Consider the following 17,665-nt stretch of genomic DNA (forward strand, 5'->3'; position numbering starts at 1 on the left):
GCAGCTCACTGGCCCATGTGGGAGTCAAACTGGTGACCCTGTTGCTCAGAGCTCGTACTCTTAACCAACTGAGCCACTCGGCCGGCCTTCTATTTCTTCTTACTACACTATAAATTGAAGCAAGTAATCCAGATTTTATTTATCTTTGTTTGTATCCTTAACAGTATCTCTCCCATGGTTACTCAATAAATACCTGTTGATTTTATATTAATACTTTAAAACAAAGAAAAAGATTTCTGTTAATAATTCTGCTCTCCTTAAATAATTTTAAATGTCAATACTTTCAAATACACTTTTAAAGTAAAAAAAGTTAATTTAAAAGCAAGCATACTGTTCAAGTTTATAGACTTGCACAGGTTTTTTTCAGTGTCTCACTGGAACATTGTCATCCATTCATGCTGTTCCAGTAGGCTGGCCAGTTCACTGCTGTTTCAGTTGAATTTCATTTCTTTTTAAATTAAGCAAGAAGCAACATTTTCAAATAAAGAAATCATAGGAGAAGTTTTAAGTTCAGTACCTGTAAGGTGGCCTAGGCCAGCATATATTAACTGGTAATGAATGATGTCTTCATAGTTAAACATTGGGAACTGTTCACTCCTGCCTGTTTGGCTGCTTCAGAAACAACACCTCACTTTGTATTCATATGAGGTCAGTTTTTTGGTTTGTAACTGTGGTTATTGCTTGCATAGTCCGTGGCTTTTTGTGACTTTCTATGTTGCTGCAGGCAGCTTAATATTTTTTTTCAAATAGAGTCACTGTTTCTGATCCTGTCAGTAGTATTAAAGCTTATAAAAGGTAAGAAATACTGTTAGATAATTATTTTTGTACTTTAACTGGTTAATGATTTTATTGTCTTTATCAATGAACAAACATATTCTGATGAAGCAACTTGAACCACAAAGTGATTTTTTTTTTTTTTAAGATTTTATTGGGGAATCGGGGGAAGGGGAACAGACAAGTTGCTGTTGTTTTTTTGTTCATCAGTCTAGTTGTGGAGGATATTGCTTCACTGGCCCAAGCTGGCACCATCATTGCGCTCTTCCCGGGCGAGGCAGATCAGTCTCCGGCCTCTGGACAGCCGCTCATGGCAGCTGTTGGCTTCTCACGCTGGCTGCCGGCTACACGTGGTAGCTTATGGCAGCCCACTCCAGCAGGGGACTGCAGCCTACGCCGTCGCTGGCGACCCACAGCAGCCCAGCTCCAGGTTGAGCTGCACAAAGTGATTTTGATGGATTTTATTAGTCAAGGATTATAAATTCAAACTCTATGAAATTCCCAGCTAGCTTGTGAGAATATCTGGTGGGGGGAAGAATGAATGATGTCCTGTTTCAATTACATAGTTTTTATTCACTTATTTGCTGATTTTTCTAAATTAGCATACCTTTAGTGTTATATGTCAGTGTCTTTGTCAATGCTAAAATAAAGGAAGTAATTAAATATTATTTGTGTTATAAGGCATTACCTGTGTTAAAATAAACCAGCCTTACTTGAGAAAGAATATTCAATACATATTAAACTTTATGCTATATGAAAACAATATTTCCATCTGAGTAAATGGAGAATATAAAAGTTGTCAGCTGTGGAGCCACAGGCTGAAAAACAGAAGAAATTTTAGAACAAATACTTGCATATATCCTTATACTTAAAAGAGATACTGTGGAAATCCTTTTATCCTAACAAGGAAACTAGTTATCTGCTTTATGTTTTGCTATTAATAACTTCCATTTTTGCTTAAGAAGTATGTGTTTATAGATCTATTTTATGCAAAATGAAATTCTAGTTTTTGAAAATATAGCAATTTTAGTAGTTCTTTTAAAGTTTTTAATAACTATTTATGGTGAATTAAAAACTCCACATAACTCACTTGATCTTAAATACCAAACTGAATCCACTAAATAACATAGATTTATGTGTATCTAAAAGTTTATTAGGATTTTTACTAGTTTCACTCTTTAAAAGATGTTATTTAAAAATAGACATCTTTATTAATAACATATGTGCCCTTGCATATAATACTATGTTTCTACCTGATTTTTTCTTTCCATTAAATTATAGAAATTTTTATTTAAAAATCTCATTTACAAATCTTTTATAAAATGCGTTTGCACTTGGCAATTATTTATAATAAATTGAATGCCCATTGTATTCTTGGTAGTAAGTTAAGCACCAGTGATACAAAGATGAAAAAATCCATGATGATCTGATTTCCATGTAGCTCATAGTTTAATGGGAGAAATATATCTGAACAAATAGTTAAAATTTCTTATGGGAAGTGTTATGTTAATTACCAATACATACATGATCCCTGAGATCCAAGAAAAGGGAACACCTAAGTCAGCCTGGTGTGGTTGTGGTTGTGGGGATGGTCAGAGAATGCATCACACAGAATATAACTTTAAAGTTTAGTTGTCGATAATTCTCCAGGTGGACAAAGGGAGGAAAAACATTAAGACTGAAGGAATAACATCTGCAAAGGCACAGAGAGGTATGATCATGAGACATTTAAGGAACTGTAATTAGTAAGTTGTGGTACTGTTGCTGAGGAGGGCAAAGTTTTTTGGGGCTGGCTTTGATTACCAGGCAAAGGAGTTTGAGTTTTAACCTGTAGGTTAGGGCTGTAAAATTAATACCTAGAATTATATGTAATAATAAAATTAATACCTAATATTACTAAGTATCTTAAAGAACCAAGAGTGCAAAGTCGGGACCATCAGGGCATGGGAGAATGCATGCACAAGGCTGTGTAGCCTCAACAGTTACCGTATTTCCTCATATATAAGACACACCCTTTTTAGAAAACTTTGGGGTCTAAAAACTGGGTGCGTCTTATACAGTGGTTGTAGATTTTTTTTACTTGCATTTCCCGCTTTTTCGTGCTTGTTGTCTTTGCGCTCATTGTTTTGTACTTGTTACCAGTATATTACGGTAGGTTACGTTTTACCATGTTCTGCCCAGAAATGGCTCAGAAAAGATTTTCATACAGTGCTGGATTCAAGTTAAAAATGATCCAGTTTGCAAAAGTGAATGGAAATCGTGCTGCTGAACATAAGTTTGGTCCTCCTCCAACTGAGAAAACAATCCGAGATTGGCTACGGGAAGAAGAAACCCTACTGAAAACACCACGGCAGAAGAAGGCCATGAGAGGCAACATATGAAGACAGTGATTCGTCATCAGACACAGATGAGGACAAGCTAATGGTTGGGAGTTTTGACAGTGATGAATAAAACTTGAGTTCAATAACTCTATGTAATACATTTTTTTTCTAATTTCGGGCCCCAAAATTAAGGTGTGTCTTATACATGGGAGCATCTTATACATGGGGAAATACGGTAATTAATTTAACAGATTTTTTTTATTGTCTGCTATACACAAGACACTGTTTTAATCACTGGGGCTATGGTGGGAGAACAGAACAGAGTGATTCCCTTCCTGATTGGCATTTACATTACAAATCAGGTTGATATAGTCCACCTCCCCAACCCGTCTCTCTGTAATGTTTGGTTACATCATGACGGTATAATTTCCTTGTAATTTCTTTTCATCTTCCTCATGTCCTGTTACTTCTAGAAGAATGTAGCTGAATTTGCAGCACCCTCTCCACATTATTGTTCTTCCTCTGAGCTATAGTGTGAGGTCCGGGCATTACATTTTTTTTAAAATTGAAATTTTTATTTAGGTAATTGTAGATTCACATTCAATTGTATGAAATAATAATCCCTTGCACACTTTGCCCAGTTTCCCCAAATGGTAACATTTTGCAAGACTGTAGTATAATATGACTAACCAGGATATTAACCTCGACAAATCCACTAATCTTATTCATATTTCTTCACTTTTAATTGTATTCATTTGTTGTGTGTATGTTAAGTTATATAAAATTTTTTATAGGCCTAGGTTCATGTATCCATCACTACCATCAAGGTACTAAACCATTCGGATACTGCTAGAATCCCTCTGTCCCCCTTTTATAACCACACTCAACCCCCTCTTCCTCTTTGCAGACTCTAAACCCTAACAACTCCTACTTGCCCCTTTTTTCCAAAATTCTGTCATTTCAGGAATGTTATATAAGTGGAATCATATGGTATGTAATTTTTTGGAATTGGCTTTTCTCATTCAGCCGGATTCTCAAGTTGTTGCCTGTATTCATAGTTTGTTCCGTTTTAGTGTGGGTAGTATTCCATGGTATATGTTCACCTGTTGAAGGATCTTTGGGCTGATTTCAATTCCTGGCTATTACAAATAAAGCTTCTATGAACATTTGTGTGCAGGTCTTGTGTGAACATGTTTTCATTTTTCTGGCATGAATATCCAAGGGTGCAATTGCTGGGTCATGTTAGCTGAATGTTTAGTTTTATAAGAAACCAGAGTGTCTGTACCATTTTGTCTTTTGACCAGCAACAAATGAGTGATCCAGTTTTTTCATATCCTCAAAAGTGTTTCGTCATCATTATATTTTATTTTAGCCGTTCTAGTAGGTGTAGTTTTAATTACATTTCTCTTATGGCTAATGATGCGGAACACAAATCATGTGCTTATTTGCCATTTTTATATCCTTTTCTGTGAAATGTTTATTCATATCTTTTGGTCATTTTCTAGTTAGATTGTTATTGGTTTTAACTTGAATTTTGAGAAGTCTTTTATATTCTAGATACAAGTCCTTTGTCAGATATGTGATTTGCAAATATTTTAGTCTATAGCTTGTCTTTTTATCCTCTTCACATGGCTTTCACAGGGCAAAAGTTTTTACTTTTGATGAGGCCCAATTTATCGGTTTTTCCTTTTATGGATTGTTTTTTGTATCAAGTCTAAGAACTCTGCCTAGCTTTAGATTCTGAAGAGTTTCTCCTGTTTTTTTTTTTCCCCCTAGAACTCTTGCAGTTTTATGTTTACATTTAAGTCTATGATCCTTTCAAGTTAATTTTTGTGTAAGGTGTTAGATCAAGGTTTTTTTTTTTCTGGTGGAGTGAGGAGTGGTTAACTACCCAATTGTTCCATTTGTTAAAAAGGCTGTTTTTCCTCCATTGAATTGCTTTTGGATCTTTGTCAAAATGCAGTTGAGCATATTTGTGTGGGTCTATTTCTGGGTTTTCTATTCTGTTCCATTGATCTATTGTCTGTTTTCTACCATTACAGCACTATCTTGATTTCTGTAGCTATACATTATCTGATTCACCAAGATGGACACATTTCTTTAAATACTCTTTCTCTTTCTCTTCTCCTGGAACTCAGATGATAGAAATGTTGGCTCTTTTGTTATTGTCCCACAGGTCCCCCAGGATTTGTTCTTCTTCTTTATTTTTTTCCTGTCTGTTTTCTCTCTGTTGCTAGGATTGTCTGAATTCTTTTGCTCTGTCCTTATATTCACTAGTTGTATCCTCTGTCATCTCCACTCTACTATTGAGCCCATCTTGTGAGTTTTTAATGCCTGTTTCTGCATTTTTTTAGTTCCTTAATTTCCATCTTGTTATTTTTACAGCTTCTATTCTTTGCTTAAGTTTTCTATTTTTACATTTAAGAGAATTTGTAATTGATTAATGAAGCATTTTTATGATGACTGATTTAAAATCCTTCTCAGATAATTCCAACATCTGATTCATCTTGGTGTTGGCATTAGTTGATTGTCTTTTCTCATTCAAGTTGTGGCTTTTCCTGGTTCTTGTATGTCAGGTCATTTTCAGTTGAATCCTAGATATTTTATTTATTGTGTTAGGAGACTCTGGGGGCTATTTCAGTCTTTTATTTTCATAGGCATTCTATCTAGGTTTAACATGCAGGTCTTGGCCTATTTTTGTGGGCTGTGGTTCCAATGATGGTTTAGTTCTCAGAGTCTTTTTGCTGTTATTTTGGTTTGCTTTGTTTATCTGGTACCACTAGGGCTTCCACTAGTTCCTGCTGGTACTGCTGAGGGAGTAGAAGATGTTTCTCTTAGGCTGAGCTACTAGGTCTGTTGGTGGGGAACGAATGACAGGATTTCCTTAACGTACCCCCTAGCTGTCCCCTAGCTGCCCTGATGTCTCTGGGCAGGAGAGGAGAGTCGTGAACCCATGGAGAGCAAGGAGCTTCCTGGACTGGTCCTTTCCTATAAAACTGGGTCCCTCTTGCCGGTTCAGCCTGACTGCTCTTGTGTCCCTGGGTGAGGAAGGAGATCCTCCGGTATGTGGGGACAAAGAGGCTCCCGACCGGGCTGCTTGCTGTAGATGGTTCCCTCTTGCCGGTTCTTTCTGCCTGGTTTGGTTTCTTTCGGCAGAGAAGGGGATTCTCAGGACCAGCAGGAAGGAGAGTGCTTCCCCTGGCTGTTTATTTTTGGTGAGGCTCACAATCACTCTCCCTTGCTGGTGGGGTCTGGCTTGCCCTGTTTGATCCAGGGAGAAGTTGGCCTACGTGGGCTGCCTTTGGTATTAGATTGGAGGTTGGGGAAATTCAGGTCTGGGTGACCTTGTTGGGGGAAGGGGACGGACACAAGATGCTTTGTCTCTGCGCGCTTCCTTCAGTCCTAGGGCCAAAGGAGTTTGCCTTCTTCGCACCTTTCAGGGTTCTCCCTTGGTTGTCTCCTGCACTATTTCCAGTGTTTGTAGTTGTGTTTTGTGGAGTGGGGCTGGGGAAAATGGTCTGTGGCATCTTGTCTGGACCCGAAGTTGGGTTTCACTTGTAATTTGTGTTTCTTTGTCATATGAGCACGGAGGTAGAGGGATGGGGAGGTATTGACTGGGGCTGAGTTTGGCCTTGATGGGGGGGCCTTGAGATTTACTCTCTGTTCTCCATGAAACATCTGTACTACAGTGTTTAATTTCAAATACCGATTCCTCACAGAGCCCCAGAAAATGGCAAGCCAAGGCTATCCTCCCTGCCTTTTCTAAGGTTCTGTCCCAGGACAGAGGGGCTTCTCTCACGTGTTTGTTTGACTTTCCCGAGGTTGGCCTAGTCACTCTCTGCCTGCTTCTTTTCATAGTGGTGTATCTACTGTGAATTCTCAGAATTTCATTAATTTTTTTCCCTCAGAATATTTTCCGGAAGTTTGGGTTGTTTGGGCACACTGCCATGATGTTTAAGAGCACCAGAATTTTCTCTTTTTCCTTTGACGCCATGCTGTAAAGCTTGCAGCGCATAGTTGTAGTCCTTTATTTGCTGATAAGTTTAAATTTTTGGTTCCTCTTAAAAACAGTTTTTTTGCTCCTTTAACTAGTTATTGGTAGGAGCTCCTGAGGTAGTTTCACTATATCAACTTTACCCCCAAATTTGAATAATGACTTTTTTGCAGTTTTCACATCTCCCTCTGACATTTGACGTACCTAATATTTTCTTTTTCATCCTAGCATCTGTAACTGTCAAAGATCTCTTATTCTTTTGTTTACTTAATCTGTATCCTTTGTTTGGCCTTTCTTCCTCCTGTTCCTCAATTGACAGATCCTCATGGGTTTTTTGTCCTTGAGTCTGCTTTTCTGTCAACATTCAGTTCTTTTCATCTCTAACCTTTAAGCAACTGACTCTCTCAAATTTGGATCTTTAGCCTTAGTATTTTATTTCCTGCTGAAGTGAATGTATTTTCTTTAAAGTAGCTCTATATTCTCATCCTTCCATATCTACTGATAGTGTCATCATTTCTAATTAAAGCTGTGAAGTTGTCATTGGATCGCCTCTCTTTTGTTCCCTAAATCTATTCACCAGCTCAAGGCTCTTTTCATCTTAATTCTCAATGACATTGTTAATAATAGATCCTCATTTCTCAAGCTATATCGCTGTAATAACTTATTAATTTGGCTTCTTGTGTTTCATTTTATGTTTTTTCTCTCTTCAAGCTATTCTGTACGTAGATTCCAAATTAAAATCGTCTCCTATGTCTCTCTTTTTAATTGAACTATAACATATGTATAGTAAAGTGCACAAATCACAGGTGCTCACCTCAGCTTGATGAAATTTTACAAACTGAGCATACGTGTGTAACACCAGCAAATTAATAATTTTAAAAATCACATTCATGACCTTATCATTTTGCCTTAAAATCAATTAATTCAAGGAGTTTGAGCCTTATTAATTTTCTTAATGGTGGAATAGCAGGAACTGAATTGACACGCCATTTTCCACTGCTTGTCACATATAGCTAGATTTTGGAAATTGCTTTCTTCATATTTTCTTTATTTTTTGCCTCATACTGCTTTTACTTCCTGAAATACATTACCCTTTTGACTTTGTATAATATCTAAATCGTGGTCGTTACTCTAGCCCTACCTCCTATCTTGCCATCTTCTGGGCTAGTCAAGCTTTAATTGTTTTTTTCCTTTTCTCTTCAAAAATTCTTTAACTAATTAGTTTTTTCAATAGGTAACATCAATACATTCACTTAGGACAAAATTCAAATGTACAAAAAGGTATTTATTCAGTGAAAAGTCTCCCTCCCAATCCTATGTCCCAGCCACTATGTGTTCTTTTGGAAATATTTTTATGCACTTACAAACAAAATGAATTTCTATTATTGTTCCTTCTTTTTACACAATACCAAGTTCTATACCTTACTCTTTAAAATTAGTAGTTCTTAATGATAGTTCCAGATTAATACGCAAAATATTTCCTCATTTTTTATTAGGGCTGCATAATATTCCACAGAATGAATATACCATGATCAGGACCAGCATATATGGTTGTGAAGGTTGGACACTGAACACATTTTCAGAGACTATGATTTCTGTGGCACCCCCTAGAATTAATTCAGTTATAACCAAATGCAGCAGCCTTGATAGTAATTTAGTTAATCAGTTCCTTTTGATAGATAGTTCCAGATCCCGCCCCGTTCCCCCCTTTTTTTTGTTATTTTCAAACACTACTGAAATGAATAGTCTCATAAATGCCATTTGACATTTATGGGGAAATTATCTGTAGGATACTATTCTTTTAATTCCCAAAGTATTTATAAGTTCTACCAATGCAACAATTACACATAGTCCTAATTTATTATAGAATTGTTTAATTTTTTTATTATTTGTTATATCTGAAAGAGTGGTACCATATATTAAATTATTTTATACTCACCCTGACCTAGAATATTGGTGTATATAAATAAGCACTTAGGATGGGCTGGAGTGTTTCCAGATTCTGTTTCCCTTTTTATTTTTTTGAGCTCTCTACAGTCCTTTTGAATTTCCGATAATGGAAGAAAAAAAAATATTGTCAAAGCTTAGACCAGAGCTAGATGTACTTGGAAGCAGAAGCAGTATTTTCCCCAAGTACTGAATAAAATGAACTACAATCTCAGATACAGTTAAAAATAAAAAGTAAAATGTTTCACCTTTTCTCAGCCTCAAACAATGTTCCTTATTCTTCATTGAAAACATTGGATGAGATAGAGTATATCTTCCCTGAGACTTAGTTGAGCTGTAGGTAAAATAACAGAAAAATGTTCATTGTAAATTTTTGTGGCCCCTAAAGATACACTATAGCAAAATAAAAATTTAAAAGCTACTACATATAAAGTGAAAACCTGGAATTATTCTGTATATTAAAGTGAATAGTTCATTACTTGACATTGACTTATTTATGTTAAAAGTCCATTTAGTGTCCTGGATGCTACTTCGGAAACTTTGATGAAGTGCAGTTTACCTCTACCGTTCCCCCCACTTACTTGTTTGCTAGATCATAAAACTGGACAGTTTTCAGTTGGGGAAAAATTGTAATTTGTTCTCTATTTGGAAAACCCACATTTTTACCATCTTTTTAGATGATATCACTGAGGTTAGAAAGATAAACCTCTTCTCATTTTTCTGTTTAGCTTAGAGGATCTCAGCTGAATTAACAAGAAATTGACTTTTGGTAGGGATGAGCCAGAAAGAACTAAACATAAAAAACATTTCTTCATTTCTTCTAACTGGCCCTGAAAGATTCACTGACTGAAATTCTAGGCGGCTGGAGAGCAAAATAAATTCTATTATAGTTTCCAGGACTTATAGGAGGCAAGCAGATTATTTTGGTGAAGTTTCTGCTAACTGACCTTTAGATGATCATGGTAAGCTACAGTGATTTTTTCAAAACAACTTACAGAAGTAAAACTCACATAGTGAAGCCCATTTAAACTGTACAATTCAATGATTTGTAATCTGTTCACAGAGTTGTGCAACCATCATCACAATCAATTTTGAACATTTTCATCACCCCAAAATGAAATCCAGTACCAATTAGCAGTCACTCTTCCTTTCTTCCCAAACTTACCAGCCTTAGATAACCACCAGTCTACTTTCTGTCTCTAAATTTTGGACATTTCATATAAATGGATCATAGATTATGTCAGTTTTTGATTCTGGCTTCTTTCACTTAGCATAATATTTACAAAGCTTTTCCATGTTGTAGCTTGTATCAATACTTCATTCCTTTTTATTGTCAAACAGTATTTCATTGTATGGATATATCATGTTTTAATTATCCATTCATCAGTTGATGGACATTTAGATTATTTTCATTTTGTGGCTATTATGAATAATTCTGCTTAAACATTTATGTACAAGTTTTTGTGTGGGAACATGTTTTCATTTCTCTTAGGTATACTGGGAGTGCCAAAAAAATGTATACATATGACTTGTATTCATCTTTTGTTAATGGTATATATTGAGTATTACAATATTAATAGTTTTTCCTTTCTTAAAATGTATATACTTTTTTTGGTTCCCTCTGTATACTTAACAGTGTAATTTCTGGGTCATATGATAACTCTATGTTTAACTTTTGAGGAACTGCACATTTTTTATTTCCACCAGCAGTGTGTGAGGTTTCTAATTTCTTCACTGTCTGCAACACTTGATACTATCTGTCCTTTTGGTTATAGACGTACTAATGATATAAAGTGATATCTCATTGTGGTTTTGATTTGTATTTTTCTAATGGCTAGTTATTTTGAACATCTTTTCATGTGCACATTGGATATTTGTAAATCTTTTTGGAGAAATCTCTGTTCAGATCATTGGCCCATTTTTGATTGGTTTGTCTTTTATTATTAAATTGTCAGAATTCTTTACATATGGATATCCCAGATAGAAGTCCCTTGTCATATATTGTTTGCAAATATTTTCTCCCATTCTATGGGTTGTCTTTTCACTTTCTTGATGGTGGCCTTTGAAGTACAGAATTTTTAAATTTTGATGAAATCCAATTCAAGTATTTTTGTTTTGTTATTGTATTTTTGGTGTTGTATCTAAGAAACCATCATCTGAGCCAAGGTCATGAATATTTACTGTTTTCTTTTGAGAGTTTTATAGATTTAGCTCTGATATTTAGATCTATGATCCTTTTAAAGTTAATTTTTTGTGTATGTTCTAAGGAAGGCATTCTACTTCATTCTCTTGCATGTGGAAACCCAGCTGCATCATTAGTTGAAAAGACGTTTTTCACCATTGAATAGACTTGACATCCTTATAGAAAATCAATTAACCATAAATGTGAGGATTTAGATCTAGACCCTCTATTTATTTCATTGATGTCTGTGTCTATCCATATGTCACATTGTGTTGATTACTGTAGCTTTTCGGTAAGTTTTGAAATCAAGAAGTGTGAGTCCTCCAACTTTGTTCTTCTTTTTCAAGATTTTTTTTTTATTCTGGCTTTCTTGAATTTCTATATAAATTTTAGTATTAGCTTGTCAATTTCTGCAAAAAAAAGAGCTAGCTTAGATGTTAATATATATTAAGAAGTTAAACCTGAATAACAAATTGGAGAATATTCCTTCTTAAGTCTTTAGGACAATATTAAGTCTTTAGGATCCATGAACATGAATCTTTCCAGTTATTTAGGTCTTCTTTAATTTCTTTTAAAATAAATATTTTATAGTTTTAAGACAAGTTTTACATTTATAGTGAAAGATTTATTTCTAAATAATTTTTTGATGCTGTTGTAAATTTAATTGTTTTTAAATTTCATTTTTGGATTGATCATTTCTAATATATAGAAATACAATTGATCTTTGTGTATTCATCTTCTTGCTCTGTATTCTTACTCATTCTAATAAAAGTTCTAATACTTTTTTATTGCATTCCTTAGGATTTTCTATATACATTGTCAAATATAGTATCTGGAAATATGGTTTTACTTCTTCCTTTTCAATTTTAATGGAAGTTATTTTATTTATTTCATTGTACTGGTTAGAACCTTCAATACATGTTGAATAGAAGTGGTGAGAGTGGATATCCTCATCTTGTACCTGATCTTTGCGATGAAAACATTCAGTTGTAATGATTTTTTTTTACCCTAAAAATAATGAGGCATAACTTTGCTTTGAAGACTAATTTCCTTTTGAGTTAAGATTTTTTTTTTTCTGTTTACATACACAGATATGTGCTGACTAGAAGGCTTACTTGCGCAGTGTGGAGGATAAGACAGTGCCTTACAAAAATGGGGTTTGGGAGTGACCTGAAGAATTCACATGAAGCTGTGTTAAAATTGCAAGACTGGGAATTACGGTTACTGGAAACAGTGAAGAAATTTATGGCCCTAAGGATAAAAAGTGACAAAGAATATGCATCTACTTTACAGAACCTTTGTAATCAAGTTGATAAGGAAAGTACTGTCCAAATGAATTATGTCAGCAATGTATCCAAGGTAAGAGGAATAATTTCATCATTTTTTATGTATAGTATCATAATTGTTCTTAAGGCAAATGGATCATACTACATATGTTATAAACCTATATTATGTGCATTTGTGTAGTGTTCTTCATGTTTCTTTGTACAAGGTGTTTGCTGACCTTCTCAGATCTGTGGATTTATTGTTTTCATCAACTCTGGAAAAATATCAGCCATTATTTTTTCAAAATTTTATTTTAGTCCTCCCTCTTTCCTCTTCTCCCCTTCAGGGAGTTTGATACATATTTGGCTGTTTGAAGTTATCCCACAGTTTATTGATACTTTTTATTTATTTTTCTATCTTCTCTCTGTGTTTCATTGTGGTTAGTTTCTATTGTTATGTCTTCCATTTCACTTCTCTTTTTGGCTCTTGCCTTTGGGTAACACCAGAGATATTGTGTAATCTAGAGTGAATTTATCTCCTCTGCTGAGGCAAGAACCTTCTCAGTGCTCAAAGGATGCTCTCCAATTTATGAGGTTTTACACTCTGGCTCTTGGGACCTGGCATGATTCTGTGGCTCTGTGTGAGCTCTAGACAAGAGTTCCCTTATGGGTGGGTTATTTCCTTGGCAAAGAGTAGTTTCCTCATATCCTTGAGCTGATCTGTACTTAGCTAAATAATCAAGGGGGAGTGTTTTGCAGTTCACCTGAGTTTTTCTTCATACAGCTCTCTCCTCTCTGGTACTCTGTCCTTATCTCTTCTCCAGTACCCTGACTTACCTTGGTGTCTCAGTGCTCTGAAGTTAGTCTCTTTAACTTACAGAAATTAATGAGTTCTGCATGGCTTTTTCTCCCTGGGCTGTGGCCTGAACATTTTCTCCATTCAGTAAACTTAGGGCTTAGTAATTTATTTATAGCCTGTCAGGATTCACTGCCCTTCATTGAATGGTGTCCAGTGGCTTGAATGCTGTTGTGACAAATATATTTTGTTCAACATTTAGTTGTTTTAGGCAGGAGGATAGAACAGTTCCTGTTTCCTCTCTCATATATATTTCATATTATCTCTATATATTTATTATATATAAATATATAATCTCTCTATATATACATGCACTTATTATATTATATATATAATATATTTTCCTGGATGATTTGCAAGTTAGTTGAAAACATCATTCCCCTTTATCTGTAAATATTTAAGTGTATCTGTTCAATGAACATATCCACAATACAATTACCAAAATTGGAAAATTTAACATTGTTACCATGTTAGTATCAAAAATATATTCCATATCTAACTTTTGCCAACAGTCCCAGTAGTGTCCCTTTTTGGCAATTTTTTTTTCTTCATCCTGATTCAGGATCTAATCCAGAGTCACTCATTTCATTTAGTTATATCACTTCAGTTCCTTTAATCTGGAGCTTGAGTGTGAGAAGTCACACTCTGTGCTTTGGTAATTTTTCTTTTTTACTTAAAGTTATTTTAATATGTGTGCATCTGTCTTTAATTCTGAGGGCATGATTTTTGAATGGTCTTATTTTTCCCTTTTTTTTTTTTTTTGTATTGCTTTTGGAGGAAACATTAGGAGATAGAAGCCTAGGGAGTCACGTTTGCTTTCAATTACCTGAACTGTTTCTGCATCAACCATTGAACACTTCTTTATTTCCTGACATACCAAGATATTCCAGGCTCATCTTGAATGTTTTCTTTTCCAGTTCTGGAATATTTTCCTCTAGGAATGCTGGCTCCTTGTAGTAGAGAGAATATTGAGATATTTAATTGAGTTACTATACATGGAATTTTATGTCTCACAGTACTTTACAATCATATATAATGCTGCAATGAATAATTTTGTTACATAAGTATTTTTGTATCATTATGTGTTTTTGTATCATTATGAGTATCTGTATCATTATGAGTATCTTCAGGGTTTATGCCTGGAAATGACATTTCTAGGTCAAAGTATAAATTTGTATGTAATTTTGTTACATATTGCCAATATAAGTACAAAATTTTTAATAGATCCTGTACCATTTTGTATAACTACCAGGAATGTATGAGAGTGTGTTTCTGCTTAATATGGGCCACAGAGTGTCTTGTCAAACTTTTGAATTTTTGTAAATCTGATAGGTAAGAAATGGTATCTAGTATAGCTTTAATTTATATTTCACTATGGGTAAAGTTAAACATCTTTTCATATGTTTAATAGCTATTTTATTTTGAGAACTTGTTTTACTCTATGCTAAAAGTGAATTTTACTTTGTGTTTTCTTATTCATCTAAAATTACTCCTGTCAGAAATAAAAAGAGCCCAAATTGGAAAGGAAGAAGTAAAACTGTCTCTGTTTGCAAATGATATGATCTTATATATAGAAAACCATAAGACTCCCCAGAAAACTGTTAGGATTAGTGAACAAATTAAGTAAAGTTGTAGGATGTAAAATTAACATACAAAAATCAGTTGTGTTTCTATACACTAATAGCAAAGTATCTCAAAAAGAAATAAAGACAACAATCCCATTTATAATATTATCAGAAAAAATAAAATACTTAGGAATAAATTTAACCAAGAAGGGTAAGATCTATACACTGAAAATTATAAGACATTAATGAAAGAAATTGAAGAAGACACAAATAAATGGAAAGATAGTCCATGCTCATGGACTGAAAGAATTAATATTTTTAAAATGCCCACATTACTGAAAGCCATCTACAGATTCAATGCAATCCATAGTAAAATTCCAATGGCATTTTTTACAGAAGAAAAAAAGACTACAAACATTTATATGGAAATACGAAGACCCTGAATAGCCAAAGCAATCCTGAGAAAGAAGAACAAAGCAGGAGGCATCACACTTCTTGATTTCAAGCTATATTATAAATATTAATCAAATAGTAATAGTAATCAAAACAGTATGGTACTGATATAAAAACAGACTTTAGAACAATGGAACAGAATTGAGAGCCCAGAAGTAAACTCATGCATATCTGGTCAACTAAAATATGACAAGGGAGCCAAGAATAGTCTCCTTAATAAATGGTGCTAGAAAAACAGGTGTTCACATGCTAAAGAATGAAATTAACCCCTATCTTACACCACTCACAAAAATGAACCTGAAATGGATTAAAAACTTAAATGTTAGCCCTGAAACTATAAAATAATAAAAGGAAACATAAGGAAAAACTTCTTGACATTGGTTGTGGCAACGATTTTTTGGATACGATACCAAAAGGAGAAGGAACAAAAGCAAAAATAAGCAACAAAGGCAAAAATGGAAAGCTTCTGCACAGCGAAAGAAGCAGCAAAGTAAAACGGCAACTTTTGGAATGGGAGAAAATACTTGCAAACCATCTATTTGATAAGGGGTTAATATCCAAAATATAAGGAACTCATACAACTCAATAGCAAAAAAACAAACAATGCCAACAATCCCTCTTCTGGGTATCTACCTGAAAAATTTGAAAACATTTATTTGTAAAGATACATGTATCCCTATATTCATTGCAGCATTATTGATGGTACCCAAGACATGGAAACAATCGAAATGTCCTTCAATAGATAATTGGATAGAGAAGATGTGGTATTATACACAATGGAATACTATTCTGCCATAAGAAAAGATGAAATAGTGCCATTTGCGACAACATGGATGGATCTTGAGATTATTATGCTAAACGAAATAAGTCAGACGGAAAAGGACAAGAATGATATGATTTCACTCATGTGGGATATAAAACAGGAAGCAACCAACGAAGAAAGTAAACAGACTCATAGACACAAACAATAGAATGATGGTTACCAGAGGGAAAGGGGGCTAAGGAGAGGATGAAGAGAGTAAAGGAGGCCAAACATATGGTGATGGAAGGAGACTAGACTTTGAGTGGTGAGTATACAATGTAATACACAGGTGAGCGTATTATAGAATTGTACACTTGAAACGTATAATGTATTAACCAATATCACCCCAGGAAATTTAATTCAATAAAAAAATGGACAGAGGATCTGAATAGTTTTTTTTTCCAAAGATGACATACAAATGACCAACAGGTATATGAAAAGATGCTGAACATCACTCATCATCAATGAAATGTGCCATCAAAACCAGTGATCAGGCATCTACACCGCATTGTTCTGTACACCTGAAACTAATAAAAAAAAAGACACGAAAACCTATGAAATAAAAAAAACAAAAAAAACAAAACAAAAAATAAACCACAGTGAGATATCACTTCTTATCTGTTAGACTGGCTGTTATCAAAAAGACTAGAGACAAGTGTTGACAAGGCTGTGAAGGAAAGGGAACCCTTTTATACTGTTAATGGGAATACAAATTATCACAGCTACTTTGGAAACAGTATGGAGGTCCCTCAAAAAATAAAAAAATAGAACTACTGTAATTCCACTTCTGGGTATTTATCTAAAGGAAATGAAATCACTATCTTAAAGAGATATCTGCACCACTATGTTCATTGCAGCATTATTTACAATACCTAAGATATGGAAACAACCTAGGTGTCCATCAATGGATGAATGGATAAAGAAAATATGGTATATATACAAGTACACAATGGAATATTATTCAGCCATAACAAAGAAAGAAATCCTGCTGTTTTCGACAGTGTGGATGGACCTTGAGGGCATTATGCTAAGTGAGATAAGTCAGAGAAAGACAAATACTGCATGTTTCCAGTTACACTAGTATCTGGAATCTAAAAAAGCCAAACTCAGAAATAGAATAGAATGGTGGTTGCCAGGAGTTGGGCGGGGTGGAGGTGGGGGTGAAGGATAGGATAAATAGGGAAATGTTACTCGAAGGGTACAAACTTTCAGCTATAAGATGAACAAGTTCTGGGGGCCGGTCGGGTGGCACAGTTGGTTAGAGCGCGAGCTCTGAGCAACAAGGTCGCTGCTTCGATTCCCACATGGGCCAGTGAGCTGCACCCGAGCTGAGCTACTGCTGAGCTGCTGCTGAGCTGCCAGTGGGAGGCCAGATGGCTCAGCTGGTGAGAGCACATGCTCTTAACAACAAGGTTGCTGGTTCGACTCCCGCATGGGATGGTGGGCTGTGCCCACCCACAACTAAGATTGAACATGGCACCTTGAGCTGAGCAGCCGCTCAGCTGG

At 35.0% G+C, this 17,665-nt stretch overlaps 1 protein-coding gene across 2 annotated transcripts in view; it reads left to right on the top strand.

Annotated features, from left to right (window-relative positions):
- FER (FER tyrosine kinase) overlaps positions 1–17,665 on the top strand; it is a 414,063-nt gene that overhangs the window by 37,895 nt on the left and 358,503 nt on the right. For both annotated transcript variants that reach the window (XM_019653136.1, XM_019653135.1), the window contains one exon: positions 12,310–12,577. In XM_019653136.1, the coding sequence (XP_019508681.1) occupies positions 12,371–12,577 (207 nt within the window). In that variant the 5' untranslated portion in view covers positions 12,310–12,370. The remainder of the gene's footprint in view (positions 1–12,309; positions 12,578–17,665) is intronic.

Source organism: Hipposideros armiger, unplaced genomic scaffold (genome assembly GCF_001890085.2).
Source record: "Hipposideros armiger isolate ML-2016 unplaced genomic scaffold, ASM189008v1 scaffold_196, whole genome shotgun sequence".
Lineage (NCBI taxonomy): Eukaryota > Metazoa > Chordata > Mammalia > Chiroptera > Hipposideridae > Hipposideros > Hipposideros armiger.